Source organism: Xyrauchen texanus, chromosome 32, assembly GCF_025860055.1.
Source record: "Xyrauchen texanus isolate HMW12.3.18 chromosome 32, RBS_HiC_50CHRs, whole genome shotgun sequence".
In the NCBI taxonomy this organism is placed as follows: domain Eukaryota; kingdom Metazoa; phylum Chordata; class Actinopteri; order Cypriniformes; family Catostomidae; genus Xyrauchen; species Xyrauchen texanus.
This window is the reverse complement of record NC_068307.1, coordinates 15884388-15905416: the sequence shown is the minus strand read 5'-3', so window position 1 is coordinate 15905416 and position 21029 is coordinate 15884388. Positions and strand designations below refer to the sequence as shown.

The window sequence follows — 21029 nt, the reverse complement described above, 5'->3', positions numbered from 1 at the left end:
TTAAGCCATCCATTGTGGGTCTGTGTCACAGGAGAATTAAACAGATTTTTTATTTATTTATTTTGTTTTGCTTTTGTGAAATGTAACTGAAATCTCCTTTAAAAGTTTTTGATCTCCTTCTAACTGGTTACCATTTGGAAAAGAGGCCACGGAAGGATGGAGTGAAAATGCAGTTTCTGCCCAGAACAAACCAAAATGAAAACATTTCGTTTGCAAGACCTGCTGTCACCCTGTGTTCATAAGATTAACTTTTAAAGGGATAATTTATTTTCTCATAATTTACTCACCCTCATGCCATCCCAGATGTGTATAACTTTCTTTCTTCTGCTGAACACAAATTAAGAATTTTAGAAGAATGTTTCAGCTCTGTAAGTCCTCACAATGCAAGTTAATGATTACCAACTTTTTGAAGCTCCAAAACCATATAAAGGCAGCATAAAATTAATCCATAAGACTCCAGAGGGTAAATCCATATCTTTAGAAGCAATATAATAGGTGTGGGTGAGAAACAGATGAATATTTAAGTCCTATTTTACTTTAAATCTCCATTTTCAATTAAAAACTTTTGGTGATTCCCATTCTTCGTGCATATCATGACCTACTGACCAGGGAGGAGAAATTATAGGCCTTCAGAGCTGAAATATTCTTCTATAAATGTCTGTTTGTGTTTAGCAGAAGAAAGACTTACACATCTGGGATAGCATGTACTGCCTGACCTTGTTTTTAGTTTATAGGATGAGAATTGGTGTCAGGTAATGAAATGAAACTAGAACTTGCATCAACCACATTAGTAATGTGTTGGAACATGTGCACTAACTACAAAGCCCCAGCTTTAACTGTGAAGTCAAAGGATAGGAGTCCCGAGGTTGAGACATGGAAACAAATAGAATAATATTAGCTTAGATGCCATTCAATTTTTTTGAGAGTTATAGATGATGGTCAATGTTTCAGGTTCTGGCAGACCTAAGTAAAGCAGCCTAAATGTGTGGTGAAAAATAAATGTCAAACTTAAGTTCCCTCTGCTACTAATAGAGAATGCGCACCTAAAAAGAGAAATAAAAGTTCAGGCGTAAGACAGCCTTTTGATAATGTAATCCACCGTAAATGAGTTTTCTTCCCATGTCTCCTCAGTCTCTCATACCAACACTTCATCCTGTTTTTCTCTAACATTAGGCTAACTACTAACCCCTTCCTGCTTCTCACTTCAGAATCTGCGCCAAAGGAGACAGATATAACACGGCGCTTTTCTTTAGCTTCATCTGTCAGCTCGGCCTCTGCTCAGCGCACTAAAGGTACCAAAACTGCTTGTGGTTTTGCCTGCCTACACGGTCACCTATAAGCACCTTTATTGAGCTATGTTTAGCAGGCGAGAAGTTCTTATATTACTGATGAGATCTATCCATTAGCATCCCTTATTCATCTCAATAGCGGTGCTTAAAGGAGCACTCAGTAAGTTTTTGTTCATGTTTTCATAGATTTACACTGTAAGTGGCCTGGATGCAGCATCATTCAAACGCAATCATTTTCAGATAAAGATGCCAATGTAAAAATTCACAGTCAGCCATAATTAATTTGATCCACAAGTGAGTCCTTTAACAGGGCAGGTTGCTGAGATTAAGCGAGTAGTATTCTGCTGGTCATGTGATTCTAACATGGCAGCCCCCATGAATGGAACCTCTCCATGTTGAATAAAACAGGTTTTTATTAAGTTACTGATGTGACCGGAGTCTTCATCTCATGTGAGTGGTCATGATTTTATGCATATGTTTCAAAATTACAATTCATTACTTAAGGAGTACAGATTTTTTTAATAAGGAAAAACATACTGAGTGCACCTTTAACTTTGCAGTTTCGTCACTGTTGTTTTTGATTGGTCGTCAATGGGTAAAAAGGCTTTTTGTCTCTATTTGGTGTAGTTCCGTTATTTACCAGTAGGGGATAACGGGTACATGCTAGCCAGCCGATTCCTGGCCCATTGTTAGCAAGTACAAATGAGTTGCATCTTGTCTACGTTTCAAGCAATGCAACAACAAATTAGAATGCTTGCAATGTAATTATAATCAACACAGCTGCCAAAATTGCAAGCATGTAATGTTGCAAGCTAGTTTGCATTCTAGTTAGCATAGCTAGTTAGCATTCTATAATGTATTGCTCGCTTGCAGTGCCCTGCTGAAAAATAAAACAGCTAAAACCAACCTAAGCTGGTTTGCTGGTCTTGACAGCTCTCCTAGCATGGTCAGGCCGGTCTGTTTGCCCTTTTTAAAGGGATTTTGGGTACTTATTCGCTGGCCAGGCTTGGAAACCAGCTTAGACCAACAAATTATCTTAGGCTAGTTTAAGACAAACAGAGTGCAGAAACAGTGTTTATTAAATTACTTTGCTTCCTTCCCTTCCAAAATAATTGAGCTATGTTTTGAAGGGAAAGGAGAGAAGAGGAAGATTGAAATCATCTTGATAAGACTCAAGATGAAAATCAAACCTTGTACTACACATCAAATTAATCACCCAAAAAACAAAGGGACTGACATATTGAAAAATAAATATTGACTCTTGATAAGCTGATATTTGGTATGTGGCATGACATTTAGCAGTGTATCCCCACTGTGCAGTTTTGGGAATGTGAATGAGAATCTAGATTCACATGAGCCTTTTGTTTCTGGTAGCCCCATTATTCCCTTTTATGGTGACAAAGCATCACAACTGCAGGGAAATAATGAAAGATTAGTTGGAAATAATATTAGATGAACTAGAATTATATATATAAAAAAAATGTGTTTTGTGTTCAGTTCCTGTCTCCTCTAGCCTTAAGAGCAAGAGGCATCAAATCAAGAGTGACCCCACACCATTTGGTTATGAAGGTACCACATGGGCGGCATGGCATGCTGCATGCTGAACACTGTAATGTAGTCGTTGTTGGTTTGTTTTTGTAATCATTTACTGTTTATACCAAATGGTTTTTATTCAAAGGAACAGTACACTAATTGCAGGGACTGTTTTCCTGGAACAAAGTGCCTCACACAAGAGCGCTGTGGATAGAGAGCAAAAATGTGGTCTCAAAAACATAGGACGTTTCTTAGTTGCCTCTACTAGACCTGAAATGGCAACATTTTTGTTTGCATCCATAAATCTATACCACTCTGATGGGGTTGGAAAACAGCTGAAAGGGATAGTTCACCCAAAAATGAAAATACTCTCATCATTTACTCACCCTCATGCCATCCCATATGTGCATGACTTTCTTTCTTCTACAGAACACAAATTAATTTTAGTAGAATATTTCAGCTCTGTAAGTCCCTCCCTACGTGGCAAGTTAATAGGTGCCAAAATGTTGATGCTATAAAAGCACATATAGGTAGCATAAATGTAATCCATAAGACTCCAGTGGTTAAATCCAAATCTTCAGAAGTGATGTGTTATGTGTGGGTGAGTAACAGATCAATATTTAAGCCTAGTCTTGCTAGAAATTATTCCCCTGCCCAGTAGGGGGCATATGCTTTAAGAATGTGAATAACCAAAAACAAAAGAAGAACTATTAAAGTTGCAAAGAATTGGAATTGAAGGAAGATTTTATAATTGGGTTTTAAGTTTCTTATTTGGACGTTCGATTCAAGTCAAGGTAGGCAATACATTATCTCAGATGGTGAATGTAGAAAATGGAACACCACAGGGAAGTGCCATAAGTCCTGTATTATTTAACATAATGATCAATGATATATTTGAAGGAATTCATCCAGGACTTAAAACAACATTATATGCAGATGATGGAGCAATGTAGAAGAGGGGAAGACATTTTAAATATATAGTGAAAAAAATACAAGAAGCAATTGAGAATGTAGAGAAATGGTCAATGGAATGGGGATTTAGATTCTCTGTTTCCAAAAGTATGCTACAAAGGTTAGATTTTATTCAAGCACGAGCTTTGAGATGTATCACAGGAGCAATTAAAACAACTCCAGTCTCAGCAATGCAAGCGGAAACAGGAGAGTCCCCATTAGAAATAAGACGTCAAAAATTATCTGTTGCTTACTGGATCAATTTACTAGGGCATAAACAGGATCATTTTACAAAAGCAATAATAGAGGGGAGTTGGGAAACAATAAACTTAACAGGAACAGGATTTGCATGGAATGCAAAGGAATGGGCAACAGAAATGTTGCTAAATAATATATTATTTTCATTAACGACTACCATTTCTCAAATCCCCCCCTGGTTTTTTTATCCAACCTGAAGTTGATTTACAAATTCATGAGAGTGTTAAAAAAGGACAAATTGATATTAAGAGCTATACAATTGAGTATATCAGAACAGTTTATTATGCATTTCTTCCAATATACACAGATGGATCAAGAAATCCAGAGATAGGTCATACTGGATCAGAATTTTATGTTCCAGAATTTAAAATAGGAAAATATGGGAGATTAACAGATGGGAATTCAGTGTATACAGCAGAATTGGTGGAAATTCAGATGGCTCTTAGTTGGGTGGAAGAAGTGATGCCAAATAAAGTTGTGATATGTTCAGATTCAATGGCATCACTTATAAGCCTACAAACATATCAAACAGTTAGATATGATATCTATATAGAAATATTGAATATTTTGTATAGATTAAGGCAAGCTGGAACAATAATACAATTTGTTTGGGTACCAGCACATGCTGATATACCAGGAAATGAAAGATCTGATAAAATGGCTAAAGAGTCACTTAAACTAAACATCCCTACTATTACATTTGCATTAAGAAGGATGGAAGGAAAAAGTATCATTAAAGAAGCTTGCAACCAGAAATGGAAAAGAAATTGGAATGAATGTAAAACAGGAAGACCTTAAAGTTGGTATGCAACCCACCAATAAATCCATAGAAGAAGAACACAAGACGAAGAATGTAAAGGTTAAATTTAAAGTGGAGATTGACTGAGCAGGGAGGAGAATTTATTGTAAAAAATGAATAAATTATTGATCTGTTTCTCACCCACTCCTATCATGGCATGGATTTAACCACTGGAGTCAAATGGATTACTTTCATGCTGACCTATGTGATTTTTGGAGCTTCTAAATATTGGCACCCATTCACTTGCATTGTATTGACCTACAGAGCTAAGAAATACTTCTAAAAATATTTATTTGTGTTCTGCTGAAGAAAGAAAGTCATACAAGTCTGGGATGGCATGAGGGTTAGTAAATGATGAGAGAATTTTCAGTTTTGGGTGAACTATTGCTTTAAACCAGCCTGAAGTGGATGGCTGGTACTCACCTTCATACTGTTTTAAACCCATATGACTTTCTTTCTTACTTCTTTAGAAAACAAAATAATTTGTTAGGAAGAATGTCAGTCACCATTCACTTTTATTGCATCTTTTTTTTTTCTCCATAAAATTAAAGTGAATGTTGACCGAGGCTGTCATTCTGCTTAACATCTAATTTTGTGATCTCTGGAAGCAAAGTGCTCACATTTTTGCATGAACTAACCATTAAGACCAGCAAACCACCTTAGGCTGGTTTAAGATGTTTTTATTTTTGCAGTTGACTACATTTTTGGTGTTTATTTTAATTGTGTTTACCGTTTTAGATTTTATTTAAAGTGTTTATGCATGTTTTGTGGTGTTGCGGTGGCTTTTAATTTTATTTAATATATATACGTTTGTGTCACCCACCAAATGTAATATTTTCTCCCCCCCTGCCATCTGAGTACTAGTTGTTTTATCATGCTGTTGGTAGAATAATTGTCTTTTAGTGTGCATGACTAAGAGTCATCTCGTGAGGTTTCTTCTTGGATTTGACAGTTGATGGTGGTTGATTCTTGCATGCTGCTATGTGGTTTCCATGCAACGTTACCATTAAAGAGATTATTTTAAAAAGACAGTGAATTTCCTCACAGACACCATGCGAGGTACACTGCCTGCTGAGAGCAAAAGTAAAGGTACTGCTGGTACCAAGCCTGCTGTGCCGAGGTCCGCTTCTCAACCAGGTAATCATGTGAAAGATGATGAATGCCACTCATTTTTTGCCACTCTGGGTTTTCTCTGGTGTTTTGTCAAATTTCTGTTCTTCATTCAATGTCGAATGCTGACAGAATCAGTACAATTACTTTCATTGAGTGTGTCTACAACTTTACTCCCTTTAACAGAAAACTGCTGGCAAACTCAAGTGCTAGACTATTCCCTCACTATCTCTGCTCATCTCTCATAAGGTTTGAACTGAATAATGTTAACTATTATGTTGTTTATTATTTTCTAGGATGGAGTCAACGGCGTTTGCCCTCCATGGACGCTGAGGACTTTGAGACAATTCCATCCAGTGCTGAGGAGCTCTCAATTTCCTCAGATGGAGAGGATGATGGCCATAACAAAAATGTATGTCCAAAGAACTACATTGTATCTCCACGTACTGTATATTTGACTTATTCTGTTTAATCCCTCACATTTTTGTTTACCATGATCCTTAAAACTTTTGATGTTAAGGTTTTTCATAAACCGTGGATGGACTCACGGGTCAAATTTAACACTGATTTACATCAGCTTAACTCTTAAGTGTTTGGTCTGAAACTTCATGACATCCTCCACATTTTTAAATTGCATGTATTTATAGACACATCTATAAAAAAAAGTACCTACTTTGTACCTCCGGGTCATTTTGACCCAGTTCATATAAAGACTTACTAATACTCATAATTGCACGCACACACACCCCTCCACATATGCACACACATAAATAAATGCATACTGTACGTGCAAACATACCTACATTCATATATACAAACACACACTCATTGACAACCGACACAAATGCAAACACAAGATGTATTTGTTCAAAAGTTAGTTTCCTGTTAATTCAGTGTTTATTCAAATATGTTTGACATGTTCAAATGAGATATAATGAACAATTGATCACCTGTTTTTAAAATATAGAATAAATGCACATTACAGTGATTAGTTCTTAAATTATTTTGTTCCAATAATCAAAAGAATTTCAGTAAAAAAAAAAAGAGTCTCATGTCTGCTCCAATCACTGCTTCTGTAAACCCCAAGTTGCCACAAACGTAATATCTTCTCCTACTTTAGGTTGTTTTCTACAAATGGAGTCTATTTCTACTTGTCTTTCAGCTTGCCTGGGTAAATAACATACTGCTATGTCTCCAATGTGCAGAGAAAAAAAATGCAGTGCAGCAAAAAATATTATAAACAAATCATTGTTTGAAAATTTACATCATTGCAAAGCTGAGGTTCTTAGCTTTCAAATGACACCAAGGTCACATTTGTAGTCCTTCCAGAGATATTTCACAAAACATGGGGAAGAGGCGGGGCTAACCAAAAAAGACTGTCTGTCAATGGGCACAGTCACAAAGCATGTTGGGGCACCATCTGCCTTTCAGATCTGTATATTGTGATAGAAGGGCGATAGAGAGAAAAAAAAGTTTTTGAAGTGTTTGCTGGCATCTAGTGGAATGTTTTAAGATCAAAGTAAAGAGATACCTACAGAAATGTTATTACAAGCTTTTGAAATTAAAGATTAAAAATGGGCCAATTTGACCCAGCAGGTTCAAATTAGTGACTTGATCATTAAGACCATCCATGGGTTAAATGCTTAAAATTTGAAGACACAATACATTTTACATACATATGAAGATAGGAACATTTTTAACTTCCTGAGACCCGAGCATGACTGTTGTGTGCATTTTCCATTTCTCTTTTTGATGTTAAAATAAAATTATACATTATAAATTCTGAATCTAAATATTGATTTCTATCCAAACATTTTGAGTGGTCCAAACATCATCTGCAGCCTGAAACGGAACGTTTGTTAGGAAGTTTGGTTTGAATGTATTTAGAGAGCTAAAGGATGCTCCCTGCTTAGTGAATGACTTAGCTGTCTGTCTGCACTGGTCTCAGAACAGTTGAAAATGCACCATATTTTCATCTTAACTCCATATAAAGCCTCTGAAACAACATTTGATTCTTAATGTGATAATGCACAGTAAATATAGAATTTCTAAGGAAAAGATGTGCTAAAGAACACATTAGAATACATTGTGTTTATCAGCGTTTGCGATAAATCATACAAATGTTTAAAATGGCACATTGGATGAAAATAGAGACTCTAATATTCTGACTTAAAAAGCTTTCGATGTAAAAACTAAAACTCCGCTTTGGTCGGCGCCATGTTGTTTTGTCACATGACTCCGTGAGTGGAAAGTATAACTATTTACTGACAGCACAGAGTTTCCTGAACTGAGATCAGTTGGTTTAAATGAATATAAATTATGCATTGTTTAAAGCAAATCCAAAATACAACATCCATGCATGTGTATGCAGTGTCACATTAGGTGAATAGATGAGTTGGACTGGATAGTAAAGGAAAAGCTGCCAACATGTGCCCAGCATACATGAGAACTCCTATACGGTTTAAAAAGCCTCCCAATGGATACCTCATGAAGTTTTTTGAGCGAATGCTCAGAATGTGCAGAAATGTAATCAAAGCAACGGGTGCCTCTTTCGAAGAAACTAGAATGTACAATTGTTTTAAACTGTTTAACTTTTGTTCCCCTGTCTGATGTATTAGTAGGGGAAGACCTGCTTTAGGAGGCTTAATCATACTTATGCAGCAGTCAGAACATCTTAAAAATCGGCCAGAGGGAATTAAACCTCATATACTCAGTCCTTATCACCAGAGGGCGCCCTTGAATAATCAAGAGATAATATGTATTGGTTTAGCCCAACTACTGGTGCTGTGGTCCTGAACTAAACCATGCCCTTCCTCTCTGTCTCTCTTAAGGGGGGACATGATCACTATCAGGTACAGCTGATGTATGAATCAGGTACCGCACAGGATCTGTCTGTGGAGGCTGGCGATTTGGTGCAATTCCTGGAAGAATCAGAGAATGGCCATTGGTGAGTAATAAAGTCGTAAGATGCAGCAGGTACACTCGAACACCTTTCATTCTAGAGCACTTCACTAAAGACCTGACAGTCACTAATGAAACTCATCTGTTAAAGGTGGTTCTTTTATTAGTTATTCATTTAAAGTAGTTACATGGCTCTCTGGAATTCTTGATTCTTATTGGTCAATCGCAGCGTTCTTTTGTCGAATGTTTTAGTATAAAATTGACCTCTAAACTCTATAATTGACCTTTGTCCCAGGCAACCAATTTCCAACATAGCTGTGCTAGTTTCAAGCCTCTTATGCTCTGTGGTCTCTTTCTTCTTACATAATAAATGGATTTTAACTTAAATCAATATTTAATGTCCATTCATTTACTTATTTGGTAAATAGCCCTGTAATAAACAAGATAACTTACATTCTGCCATCATCAGTCATCAAAAAATAATATCTTCACTTCGGAGTGGTGGTGGTGTAGTGGGCTAAAGCACATAACTGTAAATCAGAAGGTCGCTGGTTCGATCCCCACGACCACCACCATTGTGTCCTTGAGCAAGTCACTTAACTCCAGGTTGCTCCGGGGGGATTGTCCCTGTAATAATTGCAATGTAAGTTGCTTTGGATAAAAGCATCTGCCAAATGCATAAATGTAAATGTCCTGATTATCTTTTATAACATAATAACATAAAACCATATCCTCAATTCGTTCTGTGGTCAGAGTGCAGGGCCAACCAAGAGTTTCTTGTTTTTGCTATCTGTCGAAATTACGAATATCATTTAGAATTTTTCGTAAATGTTTTAAACATTCAGTAAATGCCATACAATTTCAGGTTAAGGCAACCTCTGGTATTCAGCTTCCTTGAGCTCCAGGTTTTTGGGCACATTCCTAAATGTAAGTACTGCCGTTGAAGATGAACGTTCTCTCTCATGTTCTAGGCTAGTCAAGAACCTTAGAACTCAGAAGACAGGTCTGGTTCCACCCACTGTCCTGCAATCCACAGCAGAGGGAGTAGACCTTAACAGTAACTCTGGTACAACACACCAATCCCAGGAAGAGCAGCAGAAGGGCATGACTGACATCATCATGACCATATGGAGCCCAGTCCAAACTGATGGTCTCCATAAAATTCATTCGTAGTTACCTGACACATGCAGTACATGTACAAGCTACTATAGGTGGATTACATACATATCACTTTCATGGAGATGCATTAAATCAGTGGTTTTCAACTGGTGGGTTGCAAACCCAAAAAAATTGTTTAAAGGTCTGATCTGATAGGGTCAGACAGCAGTGGGAAAAAAAAAAATTGTTATTTGCAACATGCTAATTAATATTTTTTTTTTTTAATTAACTATTGTCAATATAGCTTAATTATTTATTGTTAGGAGAGCCAAATAATTTAAAAGAAACAATAAACAGGTCTGATGAAGGTCCATGAGGCTTGAAATTTTATGTGGAATTATATCAAATTATATATAATACAAATTCCTTGGAGGTGTGGTGGACCGACTTTTTTAACTTTTAAGAAATTGGTAACACTTTACAAAAAGGTTCTATTTGTTGACAAACAGTGATTATAAATATTTGTTAATGTTAGTTAATAAAAATACAACTGTTCATTAGTTCTTAAAAATGTGTTACTATATGTTGAAAATAGCATTAACCAAGATTAGTAAATGCTGTAAATGTGTTGTTCATTGCTATTTCATGTTAACAAATGTTGTTAAATAATGTTAACAAATGGAACCTTATTGTATTGTTTTTCCATTTTTGGTCAAGCGTCTACAACTTATTTTGTGTTTGGATGTGCATGCTTTTGTCTACTATTTTTGAGTTAGGAGAGCAAAACAAATAGTGCTACCAATTATAAAATAGAGGAGAAAATGTATCCTATATCTTTTGTTGTTGACATCAAAGGCTGTGCATTCAAATAAGCTCTACGGTATTTTGGCACAAATTCATCTGTCACTTGGTAGATGCTTGCCAAAATTAAGTTGGTGCCAACATGGACAGGTTTCATGAATTTAATTCCTTTTAATCCATTCATCCTGGAACACCATGAACAAATCTACACAAGACAAAAGAAAAACAACCCAGGCAACATTAAATGTTCACTTACAATGTTGATTCATGGTTGTGCTGACCACAATGTGTTTTGTACAGTGAATTACTGGCTGCCGAGAGCATGAAACCATGAAAACTTAAACTAAACAATGCTGCCAGAATGTGAACCAGCCATGTTTCTACGTGTGTGTGTGTGTGTGTGTGTGTGTGTGTGTGTGTGTGTTTTAACTGAGCCTGGCTAATCAGCTGAGGACCCCCTGTCGCCTGGAGGGTCCCCAGTGAGCACAGAGACATGACTTACAGTAACACACACACACACACACAGACTTCCAAACACAAGATATGCATGCATGACACCGTACACACACGCAGCGCTGAGATCTCATTACTCGACTCATTTGCAACGCTGTATGCAGCATAAGGCCGTAGCAGTAGGAGAATCCGCTCTGTATTTCCGGCTGTCTGCTGAATCGGACAGATAAAACAATTCTGGGAAAAATCAGGTCAACTTATAGAAATCTATAAGGTCAGATGAATATCTGACGAAGCAGCTACAACAAAAATGTCTAGAAAAGGTCACTGTCTCAACACTGTTACAAACAAATTACTTTGTGCATGTGTTTGTGGGAATATGGTCTCTAGGTCGAGATTTTAGGTAAAAATTTATATTAATATATAGGAAGAAGTGGATATTTTATGTCCTGAAACTGGTCACTAAGTTTTTCACCTTTTCTGAACACCTTTAAGCAGCAACAATAAGGGTGGCCTACTGGGTTACACTTGAGAGTTACAGTCTGAGAAGCATCAGTAAGAATGAGTTCAAATTTAAACCAATCAGTAATGTTTTGTAGCAAAGGTTTCCCAGCACTAGTGTGTTTAAAAACAGTTTGTAAAGAAAACATTTAATTAAAAACAAGTATATGTATGTATAGTTTCTATTGATATTGGATTAAAATATGAGCAGGACTTTTTCTTGGCAGGTTTTGTGATAAAACACCCCTTTATTTGTCAGCTTGATCTCTTGCATGGTTTTAGATGAAGTATAACAAGTCACAGTACAAGACTATGCTGTCACATTCATGCCAACTTTCTATGTAAATATGTACTTTAACACGTAGTGTGTGTTCGCGTATGTGTCTATTTGTAGTTGTAGCCACTATAAATAATGGTAATTTCCCAATGAGGTCATCTAAAGGTCATGCCACATTCCCACATATCAGAATGATAGGATGGAAAAGAGTAAACTTGAGAGAGCAATGGCCACTGTGTGCCCAGCAAATGTTATCAGCCAACTCTCTGAAGTCCAACAGGCAGTCAAAGAGGAAGTCCCAATGAGTCTCAATAGCAATAACCTCAATTCCGGCTGCTTGACCTTTCCAACCATATATAACAAATATAACTATGCTGTATTGACAATGTACTTATAAAACTAAAAAGCCAGTTTTTCTATTAAGCCTACAGTATGTAATGCTAATAATTTTGCACATGGTTGGGCCTATGCAGTCCATTTTAATATATATATATATATATTTTTTTTTTAATATTGTAAGGACATTTTTTTGTATGTTAAGCAACTACTTTGTTGGGTCGCTACTTGATGTCCAATGTGAAATCTGGATCCTGAAGTAAAACCAGTTGAGAACCACTGCATTAGATGGTGCACTTTGACCTCTGATGTCACTCAGTCCCTTCTCACTAAAACACATGAGCATGAAACACACAAGATATCTACCTGATACAAACCGGCTATAAAATAAGATCTGTCCGTGTCAGTGGAAAGCGAGACTGACAGAGTCATCTGTTTGAGCACTGCTTTTGGTAGGAGGTGATGAACTAATGCGCACGACATCACCTCATAGGCATGCACTCCAATCCATGAAACCTTGCCGTGATCTCTTGAAACTTTCCTCCTGTAATAACAACATGCTCCACATTCCACTTTGACTAAAGGCTGAACCGGCTGTTTAGAGCGGAATGCATTGTTTACATGCTTTATATTGCGCTTCAAGCTTCTCCACATGTGCTCACTGGCAGGAACAAAAGTTATGTCCCCATTCCATTTAAAAACATGTAAAGCATGATAATATATATTAGGTTTTCATCTACCTTTTTTGTTTGGATTGTATTTTATTTTTCTTTGCCGATAATAGGAATAGTTCACCCAAAAATGAAAATTATGTTATTATTTACTCACCCACATTTTGTTCCAATCCTGTATGCAGAGGCGCAAAAAACATACAGTATATGAAAGGTTTGCAACTCATCGGGGCGTCATGTAAAGGGGAGAGCAGGCGGCTTACTGAAGGGGCTATTAATATATTTATGATAATATTTTAATGTTTGTTTTAATGTACCATGTACCTTGATTTTATTGTGATTAATGGCAGAAAACTGTGCAATTAATTATTTAAATGTTTTTAATCGATTTACAGCCCTAATATACTGGGCTGGGTGTGTTTGTGTGACAAGTTATTCAAGTTTAATCACTGATAAAATTCCTTGTACGACCCAACGGTCATATCCAGAATTATAAAAATTCCTAAAATAACTTGCATCTCAGTTTGTTCGTCACACAAATTAATTGTACGGCTTCATAAAACTTGGAATACAGTGCACAAGTCATATGAACTACTTTTATGATGCTTTTTTGCTTTTGTCTGCGTTACATCTTGAAAGACACGGCCACATTTTTACTCATAAAAATAACAACAGCATACAGGGTTGGAACAATATGAGTGTAAGCAAAGAATACATTTTCATTTTTTGGATGAACTATTTCTTTAAGTGCTGTTGCAACCACAAGGTCTAATTTTGTGTTCCACCTGTTTCCTGTCGCTCTGGATTCATAAGATTGCATGTTACATCACTAATAAACGTTTTCCCCATTCTCTTCTTTGTAGACATTTTCAGTGACCTCTGCACGGCGGCCCTCACCGATACAGAGGAGGTAGAAGACAGCGCTGGACCAGATCCCGCTCAGGACAACAGATCTGCATGCTGAACATGTCGTGATGTGTCTAGTTTTCCTTCGTGCCATGCTTCTATATGTTGATATCACTGATACTACATAGGAATCTATTCCAGTGGAAGACTGGATGACTCTGCTGCTATATGACCACTCTGAAGAGCCATCAGGACAGATTCCGGACATTTCTGGCATTGTGCACAAAGTCCTTTTCCAGTGCTTTCTTGACATTGAAAAATTCTGCAGTCATGAGTCATAAATTCAGCATGCAGCATTTGAGCTTTCAATCTGCTATGCCTTAGCAGCCAATGCAGAGTTATTTTTAAAAGAAAAATTCAAACAAAATTGCAAAGGACCTCTGTGAAAACTGGAAGTTATCTGTACATTGCCTATAATGAGGAGTATAGTACCCGGAGAAAGATATCTGTAAGTTTTTAATGGCAGTTTTCCCCTCTGAAAGTACACTGTTGGAGATATCCTTCATCTTTGCTCACAGGCACTCAGTTCCAGATCTAGGTGGTTTTTGGCTTGAATGATAAATGCCATGGAACAATTTTTTATTTTTATTTATTTTATTTTTTTATTTGGTATAAAAATCACACAATAATCAAATACAGAATGACAATAACAATAATGCCATGGAACTAATTACTCTGGAGTCGCAGAAAAATGACGTCATGACAATGCTGATTGGCTGATGGCACCACAAGAACACTCGCAGTCCCAAGCCCTTCACTAGCATCTATTCTAAACTGTAGACAGGAGGAGACAGGGCAAAATAAAAGTCAATTTAACGCTTTTTGGGTCTAACTTGACCAGCCAAACCCTTGGCTCAAACACAGAGGTGGCCATATTAAAGACAATAAGACTCTACACTTTTCTATCCTGCTTAAACTTCCATTGAAATGCTTAAACATACTTGATTGTTTTGCTAGTTATTGCTTGTTTGCTTATGAGACTGTTCGTCAGAAACATAGTACTTTTAAAGAACAAATATGCTCTATTGTAATGTACAATATTTATACTTTCACTGTCTTTTAAATTTCAACATGAAAGTTATATAAGCCATCTGTAAAGCTTTGTCCCTCTTTGCAATTCGTAAAGCTTAATATCTTTAATCCTCATCCAATATCCCTACTTGATATATTCATCTCTTTCATGGTCTAGTTGTATATAAATAATCTTAATGGTGCTTTCTCATGTTGAAGAAAAAGCGAAGTAATTACTCTGCAGATGATTTTGTAATATATTTCAGAACATATGATCATTGTAGAAGAATTATTCCCTGTACTGTAAAACATCCAATACTGTTTTTTTTACAATATTGCTCCTGAATGTTGTCATTTGCTGTTTGTGCTAGTACATTTTACTTTCATTCAAGTAACAGAATTCAATACAGAAATCAGATGTACTTCCTCCTATATGAAATGAAAAACTGCACAACAGTTTGACGGTGAATGTACTAATGATGCCAAATGTTTTGTTTCATAATAGTACTAAATATCCACTTATAACACAAACACTTCAAGATCATTGGTCAGGCTGTAAAATAACTTGAAATACCTATATCAATCTGATGTCATTGTTTGATGAGTTTCTATAATTGTTTTTTAATGTCAATTTCTAAGCACAATGTTGAATGCCAATGTTATTATTGCTGATATGTGTAAAATGACTTTCTGTTTATACTGATGTGCATATTTAGCTTTTTACGGCCTCCATATGGACAATTTAACAGCAGGTGTGAATATGTATTACAACTATGTACATTTTCAAACACATAATGAAATACATTCATTGCAAAATATTTTTCTCATTAGAGACTTACACTATAAAACCTCAACAAAGAACGTTATTGTAATTATTATCTCAAGTGAAAATCACCAATATGTATGTCATTCAGTTTAATGTGCTGAATGGCAATGGCAATAAATGTAATGGAAATTTGGCATGACACACACATATTACATAAATAAAGGGAGGAAAAATCAAGACAAAATAGTAATTGATAAAGAAAGGTGGTCAAAATCAGATAAAGGGGTTATTACATTTTAAATAATGTTAGAACAGAAAATGATTAAAAATGAGGATGTTAGTGATGAAGACAGACTCAATGCAGATCACTGTCCCTCATACTATGGCAGAAAGAGGCATACAGTGAAAGTAAAATAAAATAAAAAAAATATATACAGTTTTTATCAGATTTATTTTGTCTGATGAGATACATTGAAGTTACAACAACAAGCACTTTATCAAATATTGTGTCTCCACTCAGATGTCATTGATGTTACTGAAATGCAGGCTTAAAAAAAGTCTTTTTAGAAGAATATTTCAGCTCTGCAGGTCCTCACAATGCAAGTGAATGGGCACAAAAATGTTGAAGCTCAAAAAAGCTCATAAAGGCAGAATATAAGTAATTCATAGGTTAAATCCATCTCTTCAGAAGCTAAATAATAGGTGTGTGTGAGAAACAGATCAATAGTCCTTTATTACTTAAAATTGTTCCTCCCTTCCCAGTAGGTAGCGTTATGTATGAAGCATGTGAACTGCCAAAAACAAAAGAAGAAGAATGTGAAAGTGAAATGGGGATTGATCATAAAAAAGGACTTAAATATTGATCTGTTTCACACCAACACTTATCATATCACTTAAAACAATATAGATTTAACCACTGGAGACATATGGATTACATTTATTCTGCCTTTATGTGCTTTTGGGACCTTCAAAATGGTACCCATTCACTTGTATGTTGAGGACCTGCAGAGCTGAGATATTCTTCTAAACCTTCTTTTGTGTTCAGCAGAAGGAAGAAATTCAAACACATGTGGGATGGCATGAGGGAGAGTAAATAATTCGTGAATTTTCATTTTTGGGTGAACTATCGCTTTAATATACAGTACATATTTTTTTCCCCCTGTGTCTAACATTCAGTTATTTTTATTGCTCAGCAGTATGCATATCCTAGTCAAATTAAATATAAGTTAAGATAATTTCATTTTTGTGTCGTCCAAATGATGGTATACATGATCATGTGAGTTAATAAAGAGGTCCTTATAGCTGTCTTGCGAACATTTAAAGGAATAGTTCATGCATGATTTTTCATCCATGAACACAAAAGGAGTTATACATGGCAGATTGTCTAAGCTGCTCTTTTCCACAATGAAAGTGAATGGTGATTATGGCTGTCAAGGTTTGGAAGGCAAGATTTTCTGTGAATAGCGACCTTTTATCCTGTTCCTCACACAAGCTATTATTTGGATTCTAAACATTTGGAAAATAGTGCATGGGTCGAATGGACTACTCTAAGGCCACGTACACACTAAACTTTTACAACCACATTTAAATGAAGGAATGAATCCCTTAAATTTTCATTCCTTATGTGTGGTACGGGACATCTGTTTACTGTCAGTGCAATGTGATACGCCACAACGGATGCTTCCATGGTAGACATCATCATTTATTATAATGGGCTCTATTGCTTTTGACATGACACGATTCTCGCGGCCGGTGTAGACAGGGTGTGAGTGTTAACAGTTGGGCTTGGGATGAACAGTTTAACATATTAAGATGTTGGATGTGCATTATTTTTAAACCCTGACAATTCGTTTTATAATGTTGTTGAGCTGGTTCATTCTCTTCCGACTGAGTTTCAAAAATGGCTGTACTTGAGGGGCTGCACGATGTCAGCCAATCATAACAGTTTACGTTGAAGTTTTAAGGAGGCACTTAGGCAAGCGTTTCAGTCGGAGGGCTAGAGACGGTGCAAAATTATCATATATATTCAGATGTTTAGTTCGGTTCCGTACACACCATGGAATTTTTTTAAATGCGGTTGTCATTACCTGAATTTTTCGGGAGTAAATTCAGTTGTAGAATGCAGTTGTCACTCACATATTTTAATTAACTGTGTGTGTACGGAACAGGATTAAGCACTAAAAGGTGAATTGACAACTGAATTTAGCTGCTGTGTGTACGTGGCCTTATAGTAATTTTATGGTGCTTTTTTGTCCTTTTTGGAGCTTGACAGCACCTAGTCTCCATCCACTTTAATTGTATGGAAGAAAGCAGCGGTAACATTTTTCAGAATTTCTCCCTTAGTGTTTAACTAAATAAAAAACAATAAAGATTTGGAATGACATGAGGGTGAGTAAATAATGACAGAAATTTCATTTTAGGGTGAACTATGTAACCCATGCCACTAAATTAGCCTGTGGAACATAAAGGTTTGCATCTGAGCAAATGACAGAGAGGAGAGAAGGTCAGGCAACAGCCCTGGGCTTTGTTCTACACAGGATGTCTTTCAAACTCCAGAACTCCTGAGGGACTGCAATCGAGTAAAGGAGGAAAAAGCAGAAGAGATGGAGAGAGCAGGGCACAAAGGCCCAGAGAGATGTGACAGGCATTAAGAAACAGACATTTTTAAAAAGTGCTCTCAAGAAGCCATCACTTTATCCTTCAGTCTGGCTTCAGCTATCCAAAGACTCTGAAGACATCTGGCAATCTATTTATCACGAGTCTTTGCCCTCTAAAATCAGGTAGGGCATAGGAAAAAGTGAGATTTCTGTCAGCAGCTCTCATTTGGAAAAGGGCTGCTCATTGTCTCTGTGTATGCATGGGGATGGCAGGTTGGGTCTTATTGCTACTCTGTTCTAAAGGCAGTTAATTGGCCGTCAACATGTCAAGACAGTGCATAGAAACCGACATGTGTTTTTTTTATGTAGTTTCAGGACAAGAGTATTCCGATTTTAGTCAATCATATTTGTATCTACGAAGGATAGCTTTGTTAAAGACATGAATATACGAGAAAGAAGTAACTATGTGAATAAGATGTTCAGAATGATTTAAACTATGGTTACCATGGTAACGTTTATGTGAGGGTAAACATTCATTGTATTGTGTCAAATTGTTTAACAAACATGAAGAACACGTTTCCTATTGTTCTCATGTAACATTTGTACTCAAATTAAATAAAATTGCAGCATTATGTTTCAGTCAATATCTTGTTTATTCGGTCATAATGTTGTCTATGTCTATTATTGAATCATATTACCATTCCTTCATGTGGAGACGCTGACTGCACGGTGCGAATCGCCGTTTGAATTCAACAGCCAATCAGAAGCACCGACTCGGAGCTTCCGCCAAGCTCTTCACTCTCATCCAATCAACGCTCGGCTCTTATGCTCGCCTGCGTTTTTGAATTCAGAGAGTGAATTGTGCAGAGCCACCCTTCAAATCCGCTCTACAATGGACTTAATATTCATAAGAAACTTATTTTCCTAACTTAATCGTATTTTTCTTGTATATTTTTAAACTTGACGTTGCAGTGCGAAGCAGTGGTCATTTTAATTGTGCAGTTTAGTAATAATAATAATCATTATTTCGGCTAACATAAACTGAGATTGCTCAGCTGGTCTTGTAGCCACCTGAACTCTCAGTGTTATTTTTCATTCTTCAAGGCCTTTACCATTTCTATATCTGGATCCTTTCAACTTTTAAAGGTACGTTTTCTGCATGCATATTTATAAAGCTTAATGCAAGGTTTAATCGTAAACAATTAAATAGTTTTGTTTAGAAGTTAGCTAGCCACCCTTGTGCTAGCTCATGTTATTAAAGTGCATTGAACCTGCCAATTCTTACAATAAGTGATGGTTTATATGAAATGCACTTTATCGCTCATCCACATACAGTGAAGTGCAAAAGTCCACTAGTGGAAATGCTTCTTTTTTGCACTTATTGTTGTATTTTGACACAAAATCATTACAAATGATTTTATTAGCATTACAATTTGAGTTAAAGTTTGAGAAATTGACATGCATTCCAGAATTTCAGAATTTTTTAATTTTAGTATATTGTATGATACTATACCCTTTTTCTTAAATGACAGCATCCTGTGCCTCTCAATGCAATGAAACATTTACCTATTAAATAGGTAGTTCCCCCCAAAATGAAAACTCTCTCATCATACCCTCATGCCATTACAGATGTGTATGACTTTCTTCTGCTGAACACAACTATTTTTAGAATAATATATCCGCTCTGTAGGTTCATACAATGCGACAAGCATTAAGAAACAGAAATTTAAAAAAAGTGCTCTCAAAAAGCCATCACTTTATCCTTCAGTCTGGCTTCAGCTATCCAAAGACTCTGGCAATCTATTTATCATGAGTCTTTGCCCTCTAAAATCAGCTAGGGCATAGGAAAAAGTGAGATTCTGTCAGCAGCTCTCATTTGGAAAAGGGCTGCTCATTGTCTCTGTGTATGCATGGGGATGGCAGGTTGGGTCTTATTGCTGCTCCGTTTTAAAGGCAGTTAATGGGCCGTCAACATGTCAAGACAGTGCAGGGCAACTGCCAGGGTTTTTTTTTATGTATGACTTTCTTCTGCTGAACACAAAGATTTTTTAGAAGAATATCTCAGCTCTGGAGGTTCATAAAATGCAAGTGAATGGTGGCCAGAAATTTGAAGGTCTAAAATGCACATAAAGGCAGCATAAGTTTGTTATTCCAATGCAATATATTTTTCTCTTTGTAAACATTCATCAAAATGTGAGGAACCGCTCCTCTGAATCAGCTTAACTTTTCAGCTGACACCATTGAACCCTCCTCAATCCCTTCCTTCCTTTTCAATCACTATAGGCCTACCTGTCACATTTTCATGATCAGTTCCCCATTGACAAAATCAAGATGTGCACCACATTTATTTTTTTGTTGAATATCTCGTTTTACTATGAAATATGCCAAGTTAAATTTGTTGTGAATGCTGTCTCATGTTGACTTGAAGCCTGTGTTAATAATTTTGACTGCTCACAGAAGAGGTATGTCTATAGTTCAGTATGACATCAATAGAAATGTCTCTGCATGGAAAAAGCCACTGCTCCAAAACCACCATAACAAAAGCCAGACTACAGTTTGCAAGTGCACATGGGGACTAAGATCTTACTTTTTGGATGTCCTCTGGTCTGATGAAACAAAAATTGAACTTTTTGTCCATAATGACCATCGTTATGTTTGGAGGAAAAAGGGTGAGACTTGCAAGCTGAAGAACACCATCCCAACCATAAAGCATGGGGGTGGCAGCATCATGTTGTGGGGGTGCTTTGCTGCAGTAGGGACTGGAACACTTC

The 21029-nt window shown here is 36.5% G+C and overlaps 2 protein-coding genes across 10 annotated transcripts in view; both read left to right on the top strand.

Annotated features, from left to right (window-relative positions):
* Positions 1 to 16146, top strand: part of mcf2l2 (MCF.2 cell line derived transforming sequence-like 2) — a 91937-nt gene extending 75791 nt beyond the window's left edge. For 4 of the 9 annotated variants that reach the window (XM_052101175.1, XM_052101174.1, XM_052101179.1 and 1 more), the window contains exons 28-34: positions 1209 to 1292; positions 2787 to 2858; positions 5878 to 5967; positions 6237 to 6352; positions 8772 to 8887; positions 9813 to 9991; positions 13842 to 16146. In XM_052101175.1, coding sequence (XP_051957135.1) covers positions 1209 to 1292; positions 2787 to 2858; positions 5878 to 5967; positions 6237 to 6352; positions 8772 to 8887; positions 9813 to 9991; positions 13842 to 13942 — 758 coding nt within the window. In that variant the 3' untranslated portion in view covers positions 13943 to 16146. The remainder of the gene's footprint in view (positions 1 to 1208; positions 1293 to 2786; positions 2859 to 5877; positions 5968 to 6236; positions 6353 to 8771; positions 8888 to 9812; positions 9992 to 13841) is intronic. The other 5 variants (XM_052101176.1, XM_052101182.1, XM_052101177.1 and 2 more) reach the window with 4 other exon arrangements.
* Positions 16147 to 19139: 2993 nt separating this feature from the next.
* The window catches only part of ect2 (epithelial cell transforming 2), a 45494-nt gene continuing 43604 nt past the window's right edge, over positions 19140 to 21029 (top strand). Inside the window, exon 1 of the mRNA XM_052101183.1 lies at positions 19140 to 19404. The gene's annotated coding sequence lies outside the window, so the exon portion shown is untranslated. The remainder of the gene's footprint in view (positions 19405 to 21029) is intronic.